Below are 26,701 nucleotides of genomic sequence, written 5' to 3' on the forward strand. Positions count from 1 at the left end.
GCGGTGTCAGTGTTTTAAGCTTAAAAATCCAATAAGCTTCCCTCTTACACAGTAAATGAAACCTATCTCCTCCTCTCAAGGTTTTAGGTACTTGCTCAATTGCCCTAAATGTCAGACCTGATAACCGGCCATCTTGACATTGTGCAACATGTTTAGAGAGACGATGTGTTTGTATATCTTTCAGTACGTTGCGTCTATGTTCTTGGAACCGTATACCAACAGATCTTATGGTGCGTCCCACGTACTGGATACCGCACCCACAATTAATCATATAGACCACAAAAGCAGACTGGCAGTCTAAGGATTTCTTAATGGGAAACTTCTCATTTGAAACAAAGGAGGAAAATTCTGTACATTGATGATCAACATAGGTGCAAGCGCCACATTTTAATCTCCCGCACTTATAGAAGCCTTCTTTTCTATTTAACCATCTACCTGACTCTAAATATGATTTACAGGGCAGACTCGAAGTGGGGAAAGTATTCCTAAAGAGGCTAGGGGCTAATTGTTCCTTCAAATTTCTACATCTCCTAAACATGGTAATTTTGTTCTTATTAATAGATGGACCAATATATTCGTCTAGTACCAATAATCCAGCATTCTTCCTCACTATGGACTTAATATCCCCTCCCCTTAGATTGTACGCTCCTCTGAGCAGGGCCATCTCTCCTCCTGTTTCCACAACTTCCAACTCTGCTCTCCAGCTAATTAGCCCTCCTCCTCAAAGGTCCTCCACCCCACGTCCACTTTCGCTCCCTCTTCCCCCCTGGGGGTCTCCTTGTCTTCTGCGCCCCCCTTCTTGGGCCCCGTCGTTTTCGGATCCTCCCTCCCCCTTCCCTGCCCTCTCTAGCTGTGCATTGAGCGTACTGAGTTGCTGTGTTTACTGTACTGTGCTGTCTCCCATTGTATTGTGATTTTGTTTGTCTCTGTACGGCGCTGCGGATGCCTTGTAGCGCCTTATAAATAAATATTAATAATAATAATAATATCACTCACCAGGCTGTTGAAACGAGTTACAAAAACCATGGAGTTGTCTGTGGTTACATGTTTTTTAGAGGAAGCAAATAAGCTTGATCTATCAAGATTCTCAATATCCTCAAGAGCTCTATCCAGGATAAACCTTGGATAACCCTGTTCCACAAAGGAGCTATAAAGTTTAGCAGAGTGAATTTTAAAAGCTTTGGAATATGATGGGGAGTCTTTTCAAAAATCCCTAGAATTCTGAAATCCATAAAAATCAATCAGAGGGGATGTAAATGACATTGGAGTACATTTAAACTGATGTAGGAATAAAGTGTAGGTAAACCTGAACACAACTGTTGCCTATGGATGTAACATTTATCATTGAAAATGAACCATTTTTGCTTACTACAATGTTCCTTGTACATCTTGTTCCAGATTCTGTAAGTTAAAGGGGAAGGTCATTAAAACTTCAAAAACTTGTATAAGTGATCATATTATTATATTTAAGTATTGTTTCCTTTTTTTATTGACCCTCTAAAAAGTGTTTGCGTGGGTTTCCGCCCACACTCCAAAAACATACTAGTAGGCTAATTGGCTGCTATCAAAATTGACCCTAGTCTCTCTCTCTCTCTGTCTGTGTGTGTGTTAGGGAATTTAGACTGTAATGGGGCAGGGACCGATGTGAATGACTTCTCTGTACAGCGCTGCGGAATCAGTGGCACTATATAAATAAATGGCGATGATGGTGATGATTACCCTAATGTCTTCCACCATCAATTGTATTTGTATGCAGACATATTAACAGATTAATGTATAATAATATTCCTGTTGCATGGCTTTCCCTTGCTTCTATAAGGTTATTACTAATGCTAGCCACACGGGTTGCAATAGGTTCTCCAGCCTGACTGCTGAGTGATGAAATCTGCGTGCACACATGTGGAAGGCAGAACTACACAGATCTAGTTGTTGAAGCAAAGGGCATGAAGACCAGATTACAATGGAAACCTGGCTCCATATATCTTCTAATGCTTGTAGGTTTGTCAATTAGGCCACACACAGCTACTGTCCTGCTGGATGGAAACATTTACCATTAAAAAGAAAATTTGGCAGAACAGAACTGCACACAGAAGGCTGAATTTATTTGTTGCGTCTGCTCCTTACGACACACTTTTAGGGCCTGTAATTATGGTCAGATGATGACTGCACACACAGGCCGTTAGCAGGCATCTTACGATTGGTAACGATCCAAACATGATGGGATATCAATGTGGCCATTTTTGCTAGAAGAATTTACTTTTTGTTATAGTTTATTCTCATACCATACTATTTATCTAATTACTAAGCTCAACTTACAGATTTAATCATGTGATAATCCTAATCGTTATGAAAGCTTGACCGTGATCAAGTGGCAGGGTAAAACATGAACTAATCAGAATTAAACCCATCAAAAATGACAGACAGCAGGCAAAGGATAGAAACCTGCAAAGCCCTAAGTCTAGCCACTGCCTACTTAAGTCATGCACTTCCCTCTATTAAGGCCAGGGGCTGGCTGGGCATATGCCCACCGGGCCGGTCCAATAAGTTGGCTACCTTGGGCTGGGTCACTGGACCATCCTCATTTTTTCCCTTTAAAATAGACTGCTGAGTGGAGTCTTGCTCCCTGGCCTAAAATTTGCCAGCCCTCCCCTGATTAGGGCCACAGTGCTTTTAAACCGTAGAACTCTCAGCTTTCAAATATATTTATTTTTAATTATACTGGAGCATAAAACCACCAACTTTGTTACTATATCTAGTCTTACTTGTACATAGTAGTGGTTGTACATTTTTTTTTAGAGGTTTTTTTTTTCTGGTCTACACTATGTTTGTTTTATATAATTTTTTACATGTTGTTCCAGTCTTCTGTGAATTGACTGGGAAAAGAAATTTCATTTGTTTGAAGCAAACTGATTATTCATCAATATTGAGCGGCCTAATGGTCTTTTTTTGCACAACTAAAATAGTTTTTTTACAGTACACACTATATTTGTTTCTTTTTTATTTTGATCTGAACATGTGCCAAGGGAATATCCTAACACACTGGAAATCCCTCTAATTTCCTGAGGCTGCCACTGAGCACCACGGACACACACTATAAAGCTCCTATAGATGGGGAGGCGCTTATTTGAATATTTCAAAAACTCTTCTTTCTTTTTTTTAAAACATAGATAGCCTTAGAAGTGGATTTGTTTACACACTGATATTCTCCAGAGTGCATTAATTATTCTTCAACATTACCACTTATGACCAGCAGGTGGTGATACAGAGAATCAGTACACTGAATATTTGTTTACATTTTATGTGTGTGTTTTGCTACTTTGACAAAATATGAAGAGGGTGTGCTTTCTGCGTAAAATTCTGCGATTGCCCCTGGGCATATTTTAGTGACAATCAATTGACTTATCTTCAAACCTATATACAACTTTTAACACAGTATGGATGCATGATCACCAAGAGGCATGTTATGGCATAATGCCCGAATCTAACATTTATACAATGGACAAAAGCAGAAAACATATTTGTGGTAAAAAAAAAGAAGGTTTTGTACTCACTTGAAATCTCTTTCTCCGATTCCATCTGGAGGACACTGCTACCATGGGGTTATATGAGGGCGCATGGAGTTGGCACTTAAATAGTTAACAACTAAGTTTACTGTTGACTCCTTCCCTCTGCAACCCCACAGACCTCAGTAATACTAAAGTCCCAAGAAAAGGGCTCAACAACACAACTAACCGTAGAACAGCAAAAAGGAGGGAACGCATTGTCCCCAAGATGCAATCGGAGAAATAGATTTAACATAAGTACAAAAATCATCCACTCTGGGGGACACTGCTACCATGGGGACCTTCTAAAGTATTCCCTAAGGGAGGGCATGCTCTGGTCTACCAGCCCGCAAAACACTGCAGCCGAAACTGGTGCCCGCAGGCGCAAAACTGTTGAACTGGCAAAACCTTGTAAAGGTATGAACTGAGGACCCGGTCGCGCCCTACACAGATGCTTAGCAGATGCTCCATGGCGAGCAGCCAAGGAAGCCCCCACCGCACAGGGAGAGTGCGCCGTGAGAACCTGAGGCACAGGTAAATTTCTACACACATAAGCAAGCTTATTGGTCTGCTTGGTGGCTGGCCAACCTCTCCTATGAGAATTGTAAAGAACAAAAAAAGATTCAGACCTGCAACAAGCAGAAGTCCTGTCCACTTAAACCAGTAAAGCCTGGACCACGTCTAGACTAACAGAGGAAGAAGGACCAGAAGGAGCAATCCCTTCTCTAAAGGCTGGAACCACCCTAGGCAAGAAAGTAGGTACGGTCCTATGAACCGCCCTATCCTCATGGAACACCAGATAAGGAACCTTACAGGACAAGGCTCCAAGCTCCGACACCCGTTGAGTAGATGCAATGGCCAGCAAAAACACCACTTTCCACATCAAGAAATGCAGATCAGCCGACTCCAGGGGTTATAGAGGGCACTGAAGAACCTCAACAACCAGGTTCAAATTTCTCTGGGCCAACGAAGGAACGTTGGGTGGCTGAACATGAGTCACCCCCTGAAGTAAAGTACAAACATCAGGGAGGAAAGCCAACCGGCGCTGAAAGAAAATGGAAAGTGCAGAGACCTGAGCCCTTAAAGAACTAAGTGTTAAACTAACCTATCCTGAAGAAAGGTCAGAAAACTGTTAATCTGAAAGAGGCAGAGTTATGACACTTCTTCTCGCACTACTGTACATAGATCCCCCACACCTTGTGATAGATCTTAGCTGATACCGGCTTCCGAGCCTTTATGAGGGTCTCCACTATCCTGGAAGAGAAACTCCTCAACCGCCAGAGGTCGGCTTCAACAGCCACCTCATTAAAGCCAGGAGAGGTAAGTCTGGATGGTGTAGATGGTTCTTGACTGAAAAGATCGGCCCTGAGAGGAAGAGCCAAGCCTGAACCTTCCACAAGAAGCAAGATGTTGGCGACTCAGAACCGCCTGGTTCAATTCGGTGCCACCAAAATGACCAGAAGACCTTCCAACAGTACTCTCCTTAGAATCTGCGGGAACTGTGTCTGGATGCCATCAGATCCAGATCTGGCAGGCCCCATTTCCAGACAAACTCCTGAAACACCTGAGGATGCAGTTCCCATTCTCCCGGAAGAATTGCATGCCTGATGAGATAATCTGCTTCCAGTTTTTCACACTAGGAGTAAACCCTGCCGAAATTGCTGGAACGAACTTCTCTGCCCACAAGAAGATCTGTTTCGCTACCTGCATAGCTCCTGCGCTTCTTGTTCCTCCTTGGCAATTTACATATGCTACTGCAGTGGCATTGACGGATTGGAGGTGGACTGGTTTTCCTTGAAGGAGAGACTGAGCTCCCTGGAGGGCTAACAACATGGCTCCTGGCTCGAGAACATCTATGGGCCGAAGCACCTCTCTGTCTGTCCAAAGACCCTGGAGACGAAGCTGGAGAACAACAGCTCCACAGCCCTTCAGACCGGCATCTGTGGTCACCAGAATCCAAGATCACAGGACAAGAGATTGGCCCACCGTGAGAAGCTCTTGAACTAGCCTCCATTTCAGAAGTTGACAAGTCTCCCTGGAGAGTCTGATTCGTTGGGTCTCCAGATGAAAAAAGGGTGACCCAACCATTGTCTTAGTAGATTCCACTGGAACGTGCGAGAATGGAAATGACCGTATGGGAGGGTTTCGAACGTCGATAGCATCAACCCTAGAATCCCCATGCCCAAGCACATGGAAGGACAATGGTGACTCAGGATTAACCATACAGAGAGTTGTAGGTAGCTGTAGAGAAGGTTCTGGAGACAGATCTTCTGAAAAGTGGTGTCCATTATTAATCCTAGAAACCTTATCCTCTGTGAGGGCATCAATTGGCATCTGGAATAATTGATTATCCAACCGTGTTGCTCCAGAATTAGAATAGGCAGGTTCAGATGCTGATAGAGAAAAGGACCTGATAAGGATTTGAGGAGAAATAAGGAATAATGTTCACTCCCAAGGGACGTAAACGTGCTGCCATTAATGCCATAATCTTTGTGAAAACTCTCTGGGCTGTGGAAAGCCAAAGGGGAATGCCCTAAATTGATAATGGGAGCTTCCTACTGTAAAAACAAAGGACTGATCCCATCCGAAACTTGTCTACTCGTAGATGTTGGTTTAGCCCCTTGAGGTTTAGTATTGATGGAAACGAACCGTCCTATTGGGCACCAAGAACAGGTCTGAATTAAAACCCCCAGTGTTTTTGCAACTCTGGACATGATCCCCAAGATCCAAATATCTCAGGTGGACTCTGCACACTGATATTTGAATAATTGTAGGTGACTCCCTACCCCTGCAGTCGCGAGGAGAGGAAGGTCCCGTCATGCGGATTAATATTATTTACTTTTTTTTTTTTTGAGATCCTGTGATTTGGATGTCTTTTGGAGTAAGCATATCTACCCGTTTGCGACTGTCCTCATGTTGCAAGGAGTCTACCTCTATTGGCGGGCTGAACTTTATACCCTGTGTTCACAAGAAAGGATTTCCAAAAAGACCCAAAACACGGAGTTCGTGGTTTAGGGACATTCACCGGCAGGAAAGTACTTTTACCTCCGGTTGCTTGGCTAATCATACTGTCCAGTTCTGGACCAAACAGAGAAAAAGTTTCAGTTAAGTGCATATACATAGCATTATGAGTTTATATAAATACACATACATATCTCCTAACACTACAGGGATAACCATAGGGTTGTACACCTCAACACAATCTTGTGTTAATATATATGATAGAATAATCCTCACGGTAGAAAAATCTCAACAATAAGTTGATAACTATGTGAAGGAATCAGTAAAGATTCTACAGATATATATTTGTATAGATATGTATAAGGCAAAACTGATCTAAAGCACTCATCCCTCCAGAACCATGTCTAGGGCAGAGTACCCGCAGATAGAAAGCAACCTGTCAGACAGACACAGTATACTGCTGAGACCAGCCTGTCGGTTACACACAGATTACTAGGCAACTTTCACAGAGAAAAAAACAGTAAAATAATTACTAATTCTGACACCGGCTAATAGCCTCAAAACAGTAATATAAATATCTGTGATAATAATAATGTAAAAGTGGAAGATATTGTGGAAATTTACCTAAGTGCAGATAGAGTCTAGTTATAACCCTATATGCCCTTTGTAAACACACACATATTTTTATATATATATATATATATATATATATATATATATATATATATATATATATATATATATATATATATATATATATAAAAGTAGATCAAAGGTCAATGTTACTCCAAAATCTGAATCATTGTGCAGACTCACAAATGCATATAATACGCTTCTGTAAATAATATCTGTATCATACATGCATTATGATGTCAGAGTACACTAATAACTCTTCCTTACACAAATGAATCTATCTGGCTTTACAGTCTACCTTATTTATATAATGTACATATTTTGTCTTAAATATCCAATCCCACAGGGATACCTGCTGTTCCCCATGCTCGGCTACCAATTGCAGCAGTTCACACACCTGGGGCTTGGACTATATAGGAAATTGGAATTTCTATACGGTAGTAAAGTTCGGCGTGTGGAACTTTGCTGCCTACTGGCAAACGATAATTCCACAACTAGGTAGCCTAGTTTAAGGATATTTACACTTTTATTTTGTGTCTAAGGTATGCTTCTGCATTTTTTTTTTATTAACAGTTTATCATATAGTGCCTACATATTACACCACGTTTTACAGAGAATATTTAATCGTTCACATCGGTGCTCCCGTGGAGCTTACAATCTATATTCCCTACCAATGACGTGAGCAGGAGGCAGGAGTGAGATAGAACTGGACTTTCGGAATTCTCACTTATCGGGCAATCCTTTTATGGGGTCCACAGTAGTGCAAACATGGGATCCTAAAAGAGGAATTCCCATAATGTAGATAAGGAGAGCAAGTGAGAGGTATTATCCTTTAGGTTAAAAAATATACATGACGTAGAAAATGTAGGAATGAAATCCCAGGAAGGACAATCTGCGTCTGGTAGGAATGAAAGAAGGCAGGAGGGAGGTAGAGGCAGTCAATCTTTGTGTGCCAGTCAGTGCTTGTCTGCATCTAGCAGCCTATGACTGTAGCTCTATGTCACTGTGTCAGAGGTTTTATTCCAATTATATTTGTCTATATTGTACTTCTTAATGTAAACTATTAAGGATAGCAAAGGTTACGTTGACATTCTATGGCCTGAATAAAGCACTCCACATAATTTGCAGAAGGGTGTACATTATTTCCATATATATTTTAAGATTTATCAAAAATTTAAGCCAAACTCTGTACATTGAATAAATAACACCCTCTTTACCAACCCAAACTTATTTTTCCGAAATGCGCATGCAGCAGTTATTTGAAAAACAAAACACACTTCGCCTGCACTCCTTAACCGCTTCTGTTGCGGTCATGGTGGTAAAAACCCTGAGTTGCTATGTAGAAGCTCTTTCATAGCCACGCAACAATAATTGGAAATCGCCTACAGGGTGCCCCATCTCCTACCAGGGAAGTCACAGTGTTCTGTCCATGGATCACCAGATCATCCCTAGTTGGCAGAGCGGGCATCCTGCATGTCGTTTATAATCAATGTTGGGTTGCTAAAGGTTCAAATGCACAGAAATTACAAGGTTTCTTTGTCACAATCCAACATAAAAATAGCTGTTGGCTGGAAAACCCTTTCATAGTTTGCTGTGCAAAACAACTTAGGAGTACTGGCATAAGAAGTATGAAAATGAAAGGGATAATAAACTGAGAAAGCACTTGTGTTGAAACCAGTGTTTCCTGTAAAACGGTTGCTGAATAAACATAGTGGACTTGCCAGAGATGATTCCTCTGCTTAGTTACGCCATACAGGCAATCTACCATTCTTCATAATAATGTAGTCACTACTACATTAGAGTCTAGTAAGCCAAAACTAAATGAATTTTCATGAGAATGCAGCCAATCAGTTGGTAAAATGAATAACCGTGAAGCCCACATAATGGCTACCTCATAGCGGCTGCTGTATTTTTATACATTGGCATGGGGGCAGCATACTGTTGAGTGTGGCTGCACACTTGGGGGTATATTTACAAAACTGCGGGTTTGAAGAAGTGGAGATGTTGCCTATAGCAACCAATCAGATTCTAGCTGTCATTTTGTAGAATGTACTAAATAAATGACAACAAGAATCTGATTGGCTGCTATAGGCAACATCTCCACTTTTTCAAACCGGCAGTTTAGTAAATCTAGCCTCTGGAGTCAGGCTGGCGCTGAGCCCCTGGAACTCCAAAGAGACATGCAGGAAATATTACTGACAGTTGTGGTCTGCATGGCCGGGGGTTTTCAGTGTTCTGTACAACTCTGAGCAGCATATACAGAATGCCATTCCTTTTTTTACAATAATAGGGGGCCACTTGCAACAAAAAGAGCATGAAAATACATACATCACTGAAAGCATAACTTCTTGTTTTAGCTCTAACTGGATATCAGCAAGGAGGTGCAATCATTATATATATATATATATATATATATATATATATATATATATATATATATATACACATACACACACACACACACACACACACACAAGTTAACCCGTGCATGATACTCATGCATTCTAGTCAAATCAAGCTACTTAAGGTCTTAAAAAGGTTCTTGTCATGCATTTGGGCCTAGCCCAGGCCTCCTCACGGGAAGAGCGTTACTTCCTGAAGCAAGCGCCCTTTTTTAACGTGGTTTTGTCCACATGTCACCACCTCATCATTTTTCTCCATCACCTCATCCTTCATCTTTATCGCCACATCTATCCAGATGTCTATCCAGACACAGGGATCTCTCTCAACCACCAACCACTGTCACCCCCGGCAACCACCAACCACTCCCAACTGTCACCCACGGCAACCACCAGCCACTCCCAACTGTCACTAATCCTTCAAAAAATATATATATTTTTTTTAAAATCTTTATAAACACTTTTAACAATTAACAAATAAAATTAACAAATTAAAAACATCTTAGTATACCAAATTTCAGCCCTGAGTTTTTTTTCCCACACACACTAAGAATTTAGTAGGTCAGTGTATAACTCCGCCCAGCAGGTGGCGCTGCAGCTTGTTTTTTTCCCCACACACACACAGACTAACACACGCCACTAGGCTTATATATATATATATATACATATATATATATATATACATATATATATATATACATATATATATATATATATATATATATATATATATACACACACACACACTTCAGATTTCACTTTGCATCTATTCTCTGACAGGTTCCCTCAATTAGAAAATAAATACACACACACATAGACTCTCTCTCTCTCTCTGAACGTATATTTATATCTATGTGTATATATACAGACAAGTATAAGTATATACATACACAAAAATCATGATTAATGTTCTGAACTAATTGCTTAGTTTTACTATCGACAATCTTACTTCCGATCTCAGCCAAACTCAATTCAATTGCTTTCCAGTTGGGCAGGCAGATGAGAGCTGAGCAACTTCCCCTTCAGAAGAGCTGCCAGACCCTCCTGCCAGGAAGACATCTGTGGTCAGATGGCGGCTCTTCACAATCCCCATGCCACACTCTGAAACCCGCACAGAGAAGCCACTAGTTGAATGAGGGTTTAATCTCATTACAGAGACAGTTATTCACTGCCGACAACTTCCTGCAGAATTGGGAAGATTAGTAGAGGCAGGTGTTGTCATGAGACACCGACAGGGCGCTCTTATCTATTCATGATTCTCTATTCATTTTCTTTAAATAATAGAAAATATTTTTTATAGAGCCTGCAATGCACTCAGAGCTGTCCACAGGCACTGTGTTATTAGTAAAGTGGGTAACCTTTTCATATTGTTAAAAGATTATCAAAAAACATGTGTAGTCCTAAGAGCCAACCCTGGAACTTGGGGACACAAAGATGTCATTGCTTTAGAGGCAGACTCTAAAGATCAATGTGGATAAACTGGTTCAGAGGCTGTGCGCACATCCGCATAAATACGACTTTTACCGGAGTGCAAATGGATTTATTGTACAGGGGATTACTTGCAAGAAAAACAAAATAGTTTAGCCCTTAATGTGACCATTAAACCACACCTAGAATATGCAGTATCATTGTTAAATGCAACTTTAATGTTTGTAAAAAAAAAAAAAAAAAAAAAGTAATATGGTTCCGGATCTTCAAAATGACATTTAAACTAATTAGGGGCTAATGCTTAACAATGAAGAAAGATAAAACAAGTTAAGCTGGGTACACAAAAGTCCTGACATTACTCGTCCTGACATTACCAGTTCGTCAAAAATGCCTGCTGGAATACCCATGAGCGTGATAGGTACGCACGTGCGGATGTCATGACTTAAACTGGTGGTAATAAAACAATTACCACATTCCGGAACTTAGGAAAAACCGATTCCAATCTAAATAGACTTACCTGAAAACTGACGCTGCACATCTCAGATGCACCAGCATGCTGACCGCAACTTCTTCCGAATGAAGACCTCTCCGGCACTACTCTTTGACGTCATCGCAACTTGTATTAATGTTAATTTAAAGCGGCAATGTCAGGAGCCTGCAGGTTAATTTTTTAAACACTTAACCCGACATTGCCGCTTTAAATTAACATTAATACAAGTCGCGATGATGTCAAAGAGTAGTGCCCGAGAGGTTTTCATTCGGAAGAAGTTGCGGTCAGCATGCTAGTGCATCGGAGATGTGCAGCATTGGTTTGCAGTTAAGTCTATTTAGATTGGAATCGGTTTTTCCTAAATTTGGTCTTCATTTGTAGGTCTCCTCACTGTCAGAATCTTCACCATCGAAAAACCGTACCCAACCCATTTAAACAGGACCTGTCCTTTGTGAAATAAAGTCCTTTTTACATAGTGTTTTATGAAAAGCTGAACGCACATTGGTCCATCTGTTTGGGAGAAAGGACGATTTTAGCAAATCATAACATATATTCAACAAAAATATTTAATTGTTTTCATTTACGGTACATAATAATTCCAGAAGGTGAGAGTTGGTTTAGTGCTGAACTATTATTAAATCTTTATAAAGAATTGTAATCATAGAGAGCTTGAAACGAATGTAAAACACAACCGAGGGGTAGTTTGTAGATGTGTGTATTTTAGACCTGCCAATAATAAGTTGTCTTTGTTTTCCTCTTTCCTCTGACAAAACGTATAAAATAGTGGCAGCCACTTAGGGAGGGAGATTATCTGCTGACGGGAGTTACGATGGCTATTTCAGTTCTCGGAACACAGAGAAATTTCAACATGAATGGAGCCGACACAGTAGGTGTGAAATCACCACTGATTGGACAATCAGTGCGCCCCAACTCCTTGCCTTCAGCCAATCGTAATTACAAAGTTCTTCATGAACGACGGATATATGCACTGGAGAAATAGTGAGCGGTGGAGCTCCAGGATATTCGGACTCCTGTGAATCTAGTGGTGCTATATAAATAAATGATGATGATGATCATGATCTACTTATAGGAAGAGAGGGTTTATCTAAACTTTTTATTTAGGAGACTGGAATTCTGACCTCAGTTTTATCTGTAGATACATTTTGGTCTGCTCACCCCTTGAATGTATTTCAAACACAGAATAGAATTCTTAATGCTACTATATAATTATTGATATCACACCATCTGTATTGCTTTTCAGCACAGTAAAAAATGACATGTCATTGAAAGACTGAAAATGCTGTGAGCCTGTAGAAACATGAAGTACAGGCCTAGCATGTAAAATATTTATTCCTGAAAGCATAAATAATAGAGAGTGCTATGCAAAAAAATATTGATTGTAAGGTCATAGCTGGGACGCAAGCTACAGTCAGCTAGCAGGAGAGGAAGTCGTGACCAGGAACAGTGTCAAATGCTGTGCCTGCAGTAATATCGGTTAGTATCGTACTGTGGTCACAAGGTAAGTACAGCTAGTGTGCTGTAGTAAAATAAGGAACTATGAGCCCTTGCGGAATGCAATTCCTCTTCCTGTGGCCTAAATTGGAAGTCAGTCTCTGGGTGGAGAAACTGTACTAAGGAGAGAAGCTCAGATAAATGTCTGATAGAGCCATGTATAATGTAAGGGATACTGGGACACAAACTTTCACTTTCTTGGATGGATTCTAAATGTTTGGCAAATATATTGTCTGATAGGCAGAATTTACATAAGGTTAGTTCTTGTTGGGTTTTTTTTTGTTCTTATTTAAATAAACATTTGTCGCTTTTCTTTTCTAAATACCATTTGTTCAAACCTCTGCAAAGGTACACTTTCGGGCATATTCAATTGTTGGCATTTTCCGCAGCGGAAAAAGTGTTACCAATATTACGGTAATACTAAGCCGGATTTCAGCTCGCAGCTCCCCGAGCCGCGAGTTGAAATCCAGCGTGAAATGTACCGTAATAACGGTATTTATGTGCACTTTTACCGTAATGACGGTAATAGTGTGCGTGCCACGTTACTTTAGGCAGTAACGCCAACAATTGAATATGCCCCTTTGTGTTTTAAAGGCATAGATTAAATAGATCTGTAAACCCCAATCTGCACTTGAAACAAATTAAAAAAACAAAAACCTAATTCTGCTCCTACAGTTTTGAAACCTGGTAACATAATAACACACTTTCATTATTTCAATTAAAGATGACCTGTCACATGAGAGATTTTTAAATAATCAACTAGACAAGTGTAAAATGAGTTATTTTCTAGTGTATCTGTTTATTTCAATCTGCACTATTTCTAGATCTATTACATTGCTTTTAAAATTTCACACCCTATATGTAAATGTTAGGACTCTCTGTTCTCCAGAATTTAGGGGTTGGTTTATGATTTACACTGTCCTGCAGTTATCTCTTCCTTTTACAGGATTTAGGGTTCTAATTGGCCTCTTACCAAAGTGTCAGTGCTTACACAGGTGCATGACTGCTTATCCTATTACGTATTGGGTGTAGTTTACATTTAATTATGGGTATGTAAGGCAAATACAGTTTTTAATGGTGTCTTACGACTGTAGTATATTAGTTTGGGCATCACCGTGGTACGGCGGTTAGCACAACTTGATTCCGACCATGGCTTTATCTGTGTGGAGTTTGTGTGTTCTCCCCGTTTTATCGTAGGTTTCCTCTGGGTGCTCCGTTTTCCCCCCGCACCCCGAAAACATACTGGTAGGTTAACTGTCTTCTAACAATATGGACCCTAGTCTGTGTGTGGTAGGGAATTCAGATTGCATGCTCCAATGGTGCAGGAACTGATGTGAATGATTACATATTACCTGTAAAGCGCTGTGTAATTTGATTGGCGCTATAAAAGTAGCTAATAAGAAATAGAATAAGGACACCCAGAAATTTTGGACATTTGAGAACTGTGTTTTAATGCTTTGGCCTGCTATAATTTGGTGCTATTAATACCCCATTTCACAGTGTATTTGAAGTTTGAACATACCAATCAAACCTATAACTGTCTGATCCGACCTGAACTATATATACACATTCATTTTATCTTCATTGGTTGCTGTATTCAAATTCTCCATAAAATAAATGAATAAGCTGTCAGAGGGGGGTCAATACAAGCACATGTCTTCCTGTGGGTCCTGTGGCCTAATATTCCTCAGCCGCACAGCACTTACATGGGCCGCTACTGGTCACGGTTACGTCTTTCAGACAAATCCCTATTAGGTTGAGTACTGCGCCCCATGATGTAAAACGGAAACAGCATCAAAACTTATTTTATTCATTCAAAATACAAGTACCCAGCTGTTAAGAAATCTTAATAAACTGTAGTAAATGGCTAAATAATTATAAGCGTAAAGAACTCATAAAGAATATGAAACACAACCAAGGGTCAGCTATTGAAGACTTGCATATTTTAGCCCGGGCAGTAAGGAGTTATGTTGTGTTAATTCCCCTCTTTCCTTTGACTTAGCATAATAGACGGAGCAATGTATTTCATGACATAACCCTGGAGAGCAATCAGTTTGCTTTCATTCTGTGTTACCAAGTTAATTGCATTTATTGTGTGTATTGGAGTGCTTGGAGCTTGCTATGCATCAGGATAGTGAAAATACAAGAGTCATCTACACAACCAGCACGTTATATACTACACCCACCAAACAAGTAATCATCTAAAGTGCAAACTAGAAGGGAGAACTTAATGGCTTATAAAGTCAACGTGTAGCAGCTACCCATAACGTGGCTGATGTATGTTATTACAATGAACTTGCTGAGCATATTAAAATCAGTAGGACAGAATTCCTGGACAAGTAGCGCAGTGTTCAATACCAAAATTCTGTAATTAACCTCCTCATATTTGTACCTGTCCAGATAAAAACTTTCACATTTTTGTAATGCAATAATTTCACTTTCCACTTTATTTAACTCTTAGGTAACCAAGATATGTTGAGGTAGCATATAAGAATGAAAAAACACCAACAAAATGACAGAGTCACAAAAAAAGGTTACTGTCACATAAGTAGCACAGTTCCATAAATGTACTCACAAATACACACAGAATAAGAAGATATACTGGGAATTATATCAAAATAGTGGTAACAGGATAAATGGCTGCTATCCACCCAAACATACAGAGTAAAATAAAACTGTGTTCACAGAATAGGACAAGTTGTACTGTGCAGATGTCAAACACATACAAAATATAAACTAGCGATTCTATTCACAGTACAGTAGCGCAGTTACTAAACATGACTAATGTCTAAGGTGGGCAGCACACTGCTATAATAAAGACTGCATTCCCATCTGACATTGTTCTTATTTAAAATCAAACTTAGGATGTTTTACACAGATTTATATGAAATCTATTTATCTTTGCCTCACATAAAATGACTATAAATATCACTGACAAAAAATACATGTAAAGCCAGCCACACAGGACCCGATCTTTCCTGCCCGAGCTACAGGAGATATTTCTAATTTGGCCCACACACAAGTAACCAGCAGCCGTATCTCTTACTGTGTAACTGTGGCCGGTCTGTGCAGTGGAAAGACGAATGCACACAGGCGGATGGCACAACACTTACTGACATGTCAGATTATGACCTATCAGATTGTGATCTGTCATCACGATCGTTTTCAGGCAACTCATGCTGTGATATTGACATGGCAGCCAGCCTCCTAGACCTTCCTGCCCGCCAGTCCCAGTATATATGTGCAATACTGTCAATTCTAATTGGCATCTAACTCGGACCTTTCACATGTTGAAGGACGGATGAAAAAACCGTACGGGCCATGAATGCATCCAACTGTGTGTGTGGTCAACTCCACTAACTCCACGTCCAGTAGTGTCTGGCTGTTTGACCTGAGCGCCAGTTCTTTCGGCTGTAGCAGAGCAGGCTAGCGATATAATAGCATATGGCAAATATTTTCATTTTTGGTTAGCTCAGCAAATCCTGTTGTAAATGTGATGACTTGTTTAAGGTTCAGTGGCTATTAGAGTTCCTTCACAAAGGACTTTTCCATTTTGTCAACAACCAGCAAAAACATTGATAGAACAGCACAGATACAACTTTTCTTGTAGAAAGTGTGTGCACTGAGAGTAATGACTTTTAATAAATTTAAAGTGCCAAGTATGTGTTTCCATATGACAAGCATGCCACAAGATTACCTTGGGAAGGTCCGACTCCGGAGTTCTTTAATAAAGACTTGACTGCCATTCTGAACTGGCTTCACCTCTGTAGTCTGCCCTGTGTCATGTTTGTGCCAATTTCTTTTCTTTTTCACTAAGAAAAAAATAAAACACAGGAGAACCAATAAGTTTTGTTGCAACACATAGCTGTTAGTGGTACGTAAGGAAGAAGAAAAGTAATATTACTAGAATATAATGATAAGATGAAACTTTTATATGGGTCCACAATTATTCCAAGTCGTGCTTCAAAACAAGTTCATTTTCTTCATTGTAACCTTAGGAACAAATTATAAATGCCAATTAATGCTAGTAATATTCACAAATATAAATGTTTCAGAGACATTTTATAGCTGTCATTGATACACAAGCACGCCATACATGAAAACTGTTAGGCTATGTCAAATATTATTACTTGTATTATTATACACAAGTGCCATGATTACATGTCAAATATTCTGAAACCTTGTCCTTTAACTTGGTGAGTAATGATGTCACTCCTGTAATGTATATTGCTTTATATTGGATGATGTCAACAGTGATGTCACTTGGGTTTCACGATGAAAGTATAAAAAAACAAAACACACCTGGATATGAGGATAATCTCATAGAAACAATTGCTTGTTTCACATAGAGACTTGTGTATTATAAGAACTAATGGACCCACTTACTGTAAAATAAGAAGGATATTGGAAGTCACCTCACTTATATGACCTGTTCTAGCCTGATGGATTTATATGGTCACATAACTGCTTAGTGCTCTCTTATTATTCCTATTGAAATACAATGGCATCTCCTGCAGTACTTAGCAGTACATAGAGAGCATTAGAGTTTATCCATGTTTAATTGTTCTAAGAACTCTGCTCAGAAGAGCTTAACGCACGACTTATGTAAATTTGTATGAGAACTTTTTAGTACTGTATATTTATGAAGTCTGCTATAGCCTATAAATTGATTGAGCAACTTCCATTTCTTTATTTGTCTGAGAGGCATGTAGGTGTCAGTAGCTGAGGCGGAGTGCTGACATTGGATTGCTATTTGGAGGCTTCTGGGGTACCTCTTTGGTAAGTTAGCTCTCAATTTAAAAACACATATGTATGGCCCAAATATATGGGACTCTCATTGTTTAGAGTTAGGACCACCCTATTAGCAAAAGCGCCGTGGAGTAGCGGGTGGCTTTAACATACATTTGGAAATGTGTGCAACTAAGACTTTTGCATTTTTATCTACAGTAGAAATAGCAGATGTGTTGCTGGCTATAGCAGTGTGATGGGGGATCTCTCTGTGTGTTTGTTTCTATTTATGAAGTCTACAAGATTCCTTCTCATATTGGGTCAACTTTACTAATACAGGTTTTTGACAAACTGGTGGAAGTGGGGGTGTATACAGTGGTATGCCATACCGCCACTTCTCCTACCGCCTTCATTGTAAAACTATCAAATTCCATTCACTTGCATTCCCATTACAGTTTTCATACCGCCACCTAAATTTCCACTTCGACCACTGGTTTTGCAGATTAAATGGAGAAAAACCTTTTATTTATACGATATTATATTTAATATACAATAGATGGGTGCAGATAACATGCAATTCACTTTTATGTTACTGCAGTTTGGCAGCTTCATCAATGACTGATCGGTGTTTACAGTCAAACTTCTCCAGGCTGCTCTACCCAGAGATGCATCTGTTGGAGGCAATACTCAGCCACAGAGTTCTCTTTTAATAATCCACCAATTATTTATTCAGAACGTAATAGGATTCTCTACAATGAAAAAAAAAATCTACATGTATCTTGGCAAGGACAACACAGAATAGGGTGGGTCATCCACAGAATGAGGTCATCCTAAAATCAAGGTGTGTCTTGCCTTCTGCCACTGCTATATTTTAATTGAACACTTTCACACAGTAATGTGACACAAATGTTTGACTCTTTCCAGATGGTCAGACACACACAGAAAGGCTTCTCAATTTTGGAGCAATGAATCTAAAAAGAATGGAGGTGAAAACAATGACTTGAACAGGTGGCAGAGACCACACAAACACACAAAGCAGACAGGTAAATAAAATTATATGTGCACTGATATTTATCAGTGTTCTCCCAGCAACATCTCCTGCAATCAATATAACAAACAATTATACTTGGATAATGTTTATTTTCTGGATGGAAATATAGAGGCATTGTAAGTCGTTACAGGCTTCCAGCTTGCTAAATTGAATAATTTTCTATTGTGCGCATTTTCTGCAACCACGCAAATCAATGCAGAATGATTCGCTGGTGATCATCTTATTTTCCATTTTGTACTGAATCTCAAATAATAATAAAATACAAGATAATAGTCATTTTTCTAAATGTATCTAAATCATGTCATAATATTTAGTAGTCGCTGTAGAAATTGGGAAAACTATTATAAGTGAAAAAAGGATAAGTTCTCAAAATAATCCTGTGTGTGTAATAGACTGAAATATCTATTAATATAAAAAAAAACTCTCTTGGGTAAATAGCTGTAATATAACTTAATGTGCAATTTTCATTGTATTTAATGTGGAAAAAAAAACATTTTAAAGAAAACTTGTTAGGCAGCATGTTTTACTGTGCTTTATCTGGCCTAACAGGCTCTCTTTAAAATATATATCTTTAGCTATATAAATGTACACAGCTCAGCCACAACATTAAAAACACCTGCCTAATGTCGTGTATGTCCCCCTTGTGCTACCAAAACAGCTCTGACCCGTCAAGGTATGGACAGCCACAGGACCTCTGAAGGCATACTGTGATATCTGCACCAAGACATTAGCAGCAGATCCTTTAAGTCCTGTAAGTTGCGAGATGGAGCCTCCATGGCTCGGACTTGTTTTCCTAGCACATCCCACAGATGCTCGAACTGGAATTTGGAGGCCAAGTCAACACCTTAAAATCTTCAATGTCATGTTCAATAAACCTTTCCTGAACAATTTTTGCAGTGTGGCAGGGAGCATTATCCTGCTGAAAGAGGCCACTGCCTTCAGGGAATACCTTTGCCATCAAAGGATGTACTTGGTCTACAACAATGTTTAGGTAGGTGGTACATGTCAAAGTAACATCCACATGATTGCTATGACCCAAGGATTCCCAGCTGATGATTGCTTAGAGCATCACACTGCCTCCGCCGGCTTACCTTCTTCCCATAGTGCAGCTTTTGCCATTTCTTCCCCAGGTAAAAAACGCACACGCACCGGGCCGTAAAAGAAACTTGATTCATCAGACCAGGCCATCTTGTTCCATTGATCCATGGTCCAGTTCTGGCACTCAAATGCCTATTGTAGGTGCTTTCGGCGGTGGACATGGATCAGTATGGACACTCTGACTAGTATGCGATGCAGCACACTGTAACTACTGTAGCACAATTTGTGCTACAGTAGCTCTTCTGTGGGATTAGACCAGACATACTAGCCTTTACTCCACACGCGCATCAATTACCCTTGAGAGCCCATGATTATGTTGCCATTTCTCCTGTTGTCCTTCCTTGGATCACTTTTGGTAGTTACTAGCCAATGCATACAAGGAACACCCCACAAAACTTGCCATTTTGGAGATGCTCTGACCCAGTCGTCTAGACATCACAATTTGTCACTTGTCGAAGCCACCGAGATCCTAACACTTGCCCATTTTACTGCTAGCTTATTTGTACACTGAAATTTAAAGTTGATATTTGTGTGCTACACGAAAAAACAGTGAGTATTTAACTTATGTGCAAAATAGAAAACTTATTTGCACCCCTTGCATTGTAACATGGTTTTGTCCAGGAGACTATTTACTCATTTTTTTTACTTAACTTTCCTTAATGAATCAGGCCCTACATGTTCTAACACAGACAACATTAGAGATCACAGTTAAACGGGGACAAAGCACAATGATATGCAGGAAAACTGCTGCTAGAAATGCATGGAAAGACAATATAAAAGTGCTGGAGGGGGCTGCACAGACTGTTGTAGGTCCGTACAGACAAGCACACAGAGAGGGGAGAGAAACTAGAGAGGGACACAGCATAAAGCACATACTGCAGAAAAAGTGGACACAAACATTGCAATGAAAGTTGCCCAGCACAAAAACAAATACCGCAAACAGGAAATGCAGAAGTGAGAGTTGGAATTACAGACAGAAACCAAAGCATTGCACGTGCATATTTGGAGGAAATAGACACTGAAAGTAATGCAGAGCAAATGAGGAATTGCATATATAGGGACCGTTGAAAATGAGAGAAATAAAGACAGGGAATATGGTGTGAACATTCACTACCCAGTGATAGCTGAAGTCAGGCTGGCGTTGAGGCCCCGGTCTCTGCCCTAACATGAAAGGGACAATCAGTCCCTGGAGTACTGCCTTTGCCCTGATCTACCTCTCCAGGTCTTGCGGAGCTGTGTGTCCGCCAAAAGCGGAGTGGCAGTGACTCAGGACCACTGCCTTGCTGGGAGCCTCATAGGAGAGAGGGGGAGAAGCTTGAATGGCCTATTGGGTAGGTCAGCTGTGCGGCGCAAAAGGTTACATTAAACCTGGTATTATAACAATTGGAGGATTCTAGCTTGGAGGATCCTGGTGTACAAGACATCAGCAAAAGGACTCTGAGCAAGGCATTGTAGTGTTGCTGGAGGAAACCTTACTAGGACAGGGTCTGTGTGAGCCAGTATCCCAAGCTCGGCGACATAGTAACTGTCTAGCTAAACGGTAGCGGTAATATTGAGGGAGGATAAGACTCTGAAAGAGACTGAGATTATTACTTTGGAGTGCTGACTACAAGAGTCTGCTGGAGGATACATGCTACCATTTACCCTGTATCTTGTGAACGTCTTGTGGTGTTGTACTGTCGTAATAAAGCCTTATTTTGGATATACTCTGGTCTACCCGAGTGAGTTGAATCCCACAGAGGGTAACTGCTATCCCATCTAAAGGTGGTATCCTCACAATTGGTGAGGATAAGTGGGTAAAACGAAATGCATTCCTACAACCATGTTCTACAAAAGGAAGAGAAACAAAACAGAACAACCAAGACTATTAGGATATGGTGGTGCGAGAATCAAAGCAACAGGCAGTCGTACATTTCAACGCACATATGAACAACGTATGTGTGTCAAGGAAACAAAACCTCCAGCGGTTCTAGATCTGACAGCCTGCAAGAAAGTTTCAAAAGTTTCAAAATTCTATCAAAACTTATTGGTTCGAGGGTACAAGAACAAGCGAGTCCTAACATCTTTAATATAAGCGGATTTGAAATGTGCAGTTCGCATTTGCTGATTGCAGTTCATGCTCACTGTGTGCATTAAAATTAGTATTTTAAAATATTTTTATTTTAAAATACTATTTGAATAATATTTTTAAATACTAAGAGTGAATTTTAAGACCTTTTTTAATTCAAACATGAACACTACTGAATTTGAATTTCTCTGCTCGCATTGGAAAAGTTAAAATGTATTACTTTAAGCTCGAACGTGTTCATGTCTGTTCGCCCATATGCAAATTAGCTCACATCGGTTCACCTTACCCAAATTAGCTTGATTTTTCGTTTCTTAATAGTTTAAAATTTTCAACATCAATTTGCGAATTTTAGAAACAATTCGACGAACAAACCAATTCGATATACAGTTTTAGACAATTTTGAACATCACTTTTAATAATGAATACTAAGGAAGCTGAACCACACCGGATAATGAAAAAATATTCAGGCGCTACATATAGAAAATGTGGTGTATTAACGACGGTCACAGACCCATATGAATTGGTTAGTTCAATGGTAACAGCGATAAGAAAATAAAATGCATAATAATCTACAAAAACCCAATAGACATAAATCCGGTTATAATAAAAGCGTATAATATACACTACCAACATGGATAACAAATACAAATAGGCAGGAGCAAAGTCATATAATGTTTTAGATGTCCAGTCAAGCAGTGCTACCAGTAAATTAACCCTTCAAACACCATTTGGGAGAGACAGATTTATATGCATACCGTGTGTGTCATATTTTGGGCACAATAAGTGGTGAGAGAGTAAACCCAGATCCAAAGAAAACAGAAGCCACCACATAAATGTCTGCAGCAACTAGAGCTAGAGATTGGATTACGTATTAGGGATTAGCGCATACCACTGCTCCTTACTCAAAAAGGACACAGAACAGACATGGGCCGCTATCACTCAAAAATCTTTTGAGACAGAGACCTCATAAATATTAATTTATCAATATTATTTTGTATATCAAAAAAGCAACAGTTATTAAGATGCATCACAAACAAGGCTGAAGACAAGAAGTCAAGCATGTAGCCTATGTGTCACATGCCATGACTCAAACATTAGCCAGGCAGAGATTGAGAAACAGCTGCGGCCTGTAGTAGTGGGATGTCAGAAATTCCATTATTACATCTATTGGAGCAGAACAGTGGTTGAAATAGACCACGGGAAAACGGAGTTCAAAACCCCTGCCGGCAGCTTTGCCACACCTGCAAAGGAGGACGGTGAGATTACAAAATTACAAATTATCAGTGCAATAAAAACCAGATAAAGATATTCCAGTGGCGGACATATTATACAGAAAGCATGAGCCAAATCTGGAGAAACAAGTGTAGGTTATAGCACTTCTTCTAGTGACCAATGATTCATAGACATACCAAAGAATGGGGTGCTAAGGAAATGGATATAGACCCTAGGAAAAGTGGTGCATAGTAGTTGCTGTATTATGGATGCCTTACAGAGAAGCAGTAATGTAGTACAGATAGAATCAAATTCGTTCAGTGCAGAGAGACAAGTTGGGAGTCTGTAAGAATTCACAAAATAATACAGAAAGGACAACAGATCAAATAAACACAAGACTGGATAAGAGAGAGAACAGATGATCAAACAATACAATAAAGGAGAAGACAGCGCAGGAGATTGTAAACAGATCACACAGCACATTTTTCGACTAAACAATATGGGTTTCTGAAAGACAATACAGTCAAAACACAGAAATATATGGAGGCATGTGACAAGGCAATGCAGAATGAAACAGTAAAAGAACACAAGAAAATGTGGCTTAGAATCAATCTACCTGGGGCGATGTAAGGGCATATCACTGCAAACAGGTATCGGATGTGGCACATACAGTATACACTGTTATCCCCTGTAAGTAGGGCTGGACTGGGAAAGCAGACGTGATTCATCTCTCGGGACCTAGCAGCCAGAAGGTTATAGTAGATAACAGCCGTATTTGTATAGTCCAGTTTTGGTATATTTGTCTCAGAATACGATGTTGCTGTGTTTATGTCAACTTTTGAAGTCCTCTTGAAGGACAAGCAGCACATACATGGTAAAAATTTAACGGCACCCAAGCAGGGTAGTCATCAGTCCCTGGCCCCACAGCAGGAAGTTGGCCCAGGTGCAATCTCATGGATTACAAGTAATGATATGTATCAGCAGTAAGGTGGCCATTGGTTTGGTAGTCAACTAGTTTTAAACAGGTTATTCAACACGCGCCATAATATCCTGTAACTGGCCTTTAGCACCTTTCTAAGAAAATATGTCACCCTGCTCTGTTGCCTATCTCTATGGGTAGCAACAGGATCTGTTTGAACAGCTAACAGACAGCTCACGGCTCTCTTTGATCTATAGAGCCAGAAAGCTTGTGCAGTGGCCATTTTTTTAGTCAATCTTATGTGCAAGGAGCTTCTCTCTATTCTATGGTGTAGCCACCCAAAATGCACTCTATATTGTATACTAGCTACCAGATTGGGTCTGGATTCTACACTAGCCACTAGAATGAGTCTACTGTATATACTAACTCAAATCTTAGGTCAAATAACTAATTGCTGTTGCCTTGAGATAGTCTCATGACCCAGGATTGGGTGTGGCCTAATTAAAATGGAAATGGCCCACTGTTTTCTATGGCACATTAATTGGCCAGTCTAAGCACCAGTATTTTTGGGTAATTATTATGGGAGTCACTCTAGTAAAGGCTTATAACCATATCAAAGGCAAATGTTTCCATGAATTCAATGTTGTAATTCAAAGTGTGCAGAAACCATGAATGCAGACTGAGGAGAGATTTATCAAACTTTCTATAATGGGAAAAGTGGAGGTGTTACCAATAGTAACCAATCAATTTATATCACTATATAGAATGTACTAGATAAATGATAGCTAGAATCTGATTGGTTGCCATGGGCAACACCTCTACTTTTTAGACGGTTTGATAACTCCTGAGACTTTTATTTTTAACTGGGGATTTTTATCTTTACTTTAATGTGATTTTTGACAATGGACCTTGCACTACTTTCAGTCACAACATAGAGTGGTTTGTCAAAAGTCACAAAGAAAGATTGTACAATGCTCAGATGAACTCCTCTTGTTCCCTAGCAGCAAGAAATGACTAAGGAGGTACAGTCTGATACTATGCAGGGAAGAACAAAAAAAGGCCACAGCTATTCCAAGACGCATTAAATCTATGTGAGCTCCGCTTTAACAATCTGTAAATTAATTAACAGCGATGGGAGAGGTGTTGGACAGAAGAATAAGGGGGTGCAGTAAGATACTTGTTTTTATCTAACCCCTATAACGGAAGTGCTGCGATTCAGGTGAGCATACAAAGATCTCTAACCTGAGATGTGGCTGCAAATGAAATTAATCTAAAACATTTTCTGCTTGTCATTATTCATTTATAATTATTAAGTCTGTAATGAATTGTTTGACATAGCTTGAGTGATGGCAGCGAGTGAACAGAATCTTAATGCAACACAATAAGTGTATTACAATCTTGTCTGTGTCTAGAGAATAAGGTAAAGAAATCTGTCCTTGAACTGTTGGAGAGCTTGCTAGACATTCATTAAGACATACAAAAGATTATATATATATATATATATATATATATATATATATATATATATATATATATATATATATATATAAAAGCAATCTGAATATTATGAAGGATTATCATAATCCACTGATACATATGACACAATATTGTAAGTGACAGACTCTCCAGTTCTGGAGACGACCTTGTAGACAATTGAAATTACAAGAATTGGTTCAGTAGATCAGTAAACCCACCACGAGTCTGCAGGAGTATTCAATTATTTTATTCTCAGACATATCAAGTGGCAAGGCCCACTTTTCTCGCCACTTTCATTTAAATATTGGCGCTGCGGAGCACTGTGGCGCCTTGCAAGTGTACGATAATAATAAATATACCAATTATGGCACTAGACATAACAATCCAAGGTCAACACACATCGCCATGGGCTGAGCAAGAGATTATTAAAAGGATTATGTACTGTCCAGTTTTATGGCAGTTTTAATATGCTAACTACTTAATGGGTTCATAATCATGTGAGTCAGGCGATGCAGGACATAAATGATTACACACAAAAAAATGAATAACTACTAAAACCCACTAAATCTTGGACATAATTATATTGTACCAGAACAAATCTGAAATGAGAGCCACAGATATGGATTCACAATAACAGTGTGTTCACAGGTTATAATTAGTAGTGCAAAAAAAAACAATCAATTAGACATTTGTTCTAATTGGAAGTCATCTATGAACCTATGGTGCAACAGATCAAACCCTCAGGTGATGCTGTGAGATTAAAAAATTATATTGGTGAATCCTGCGCCTACTTTTATGGAACAGTGTATAGATTTGTGTCACAACACAGCTCCATTGCAGAGTGAACAGATAGATCTTTTGTGGGATGATTGACATATGGTAGACTGATGTGGGATAGGCAAAAAGTGTCCAATCTGCAAAAGCAAGATTGTTCAATTATACGTGGGAGGGTAAAAGAGTGAGACGGGCATATCTGAATGTGTTCCTGGTCATCCAAATGGAGTTGAAATGAACACAGAAATCTGTATTTTTCCATCAATTTCAACAACATCCATTACTCCATCTAGGTGCCAGGAATGCACAATAGGCATATATCTATGCATGTCAATATAAATATTTAATCACTTAAAATACATCAAGTGCTAATGTGATAATAGAGCTCTATTTTCACTTCGCAAAACATG

General features: G+C 39.5%; 1 protein-coding gene across 4 annotated transcripts in view; it reads right to left on the minus strand.

Annotated features, from left to right (window-relative positions):
• PHF2 (PHD finger protein 2) overlaps positions 1–26,701 on the minus strand; it is a 189,679-nt gene that overhangs the window by 59,827 nt on the left and 103,151 nt on the right. For all 4 annotated transcript variants that reach the window (XM_075183190.1, XM_075183189.1, XM_075183192.1 and 1 more), the window contains exon 3: positions 16,663–16,777. In XM_075183190.1, coding sequence (XP_075039291.1) covers positions 16,663–16,777 — 115 coding nt within the window. The remainder of the gene's footprint in view (positions 1–16,662; positions 16,778–26,701) is intronic.

This window comes from Mixophyes fleayi, chromosome 8 (genome assembly GCF_038048845.1).
Source record: "Mixophyes fleayi isolate aMixFle1 chromosome 8, aMixFle1.hap1, whole genome shotgun sequence".
Taxonomy (NCBI): Eukaryota; Metazoa; Chordata; class Amphibia; order Anura; family Limnodynastidae; genus Mixophyes; species Mixophyes fleayi.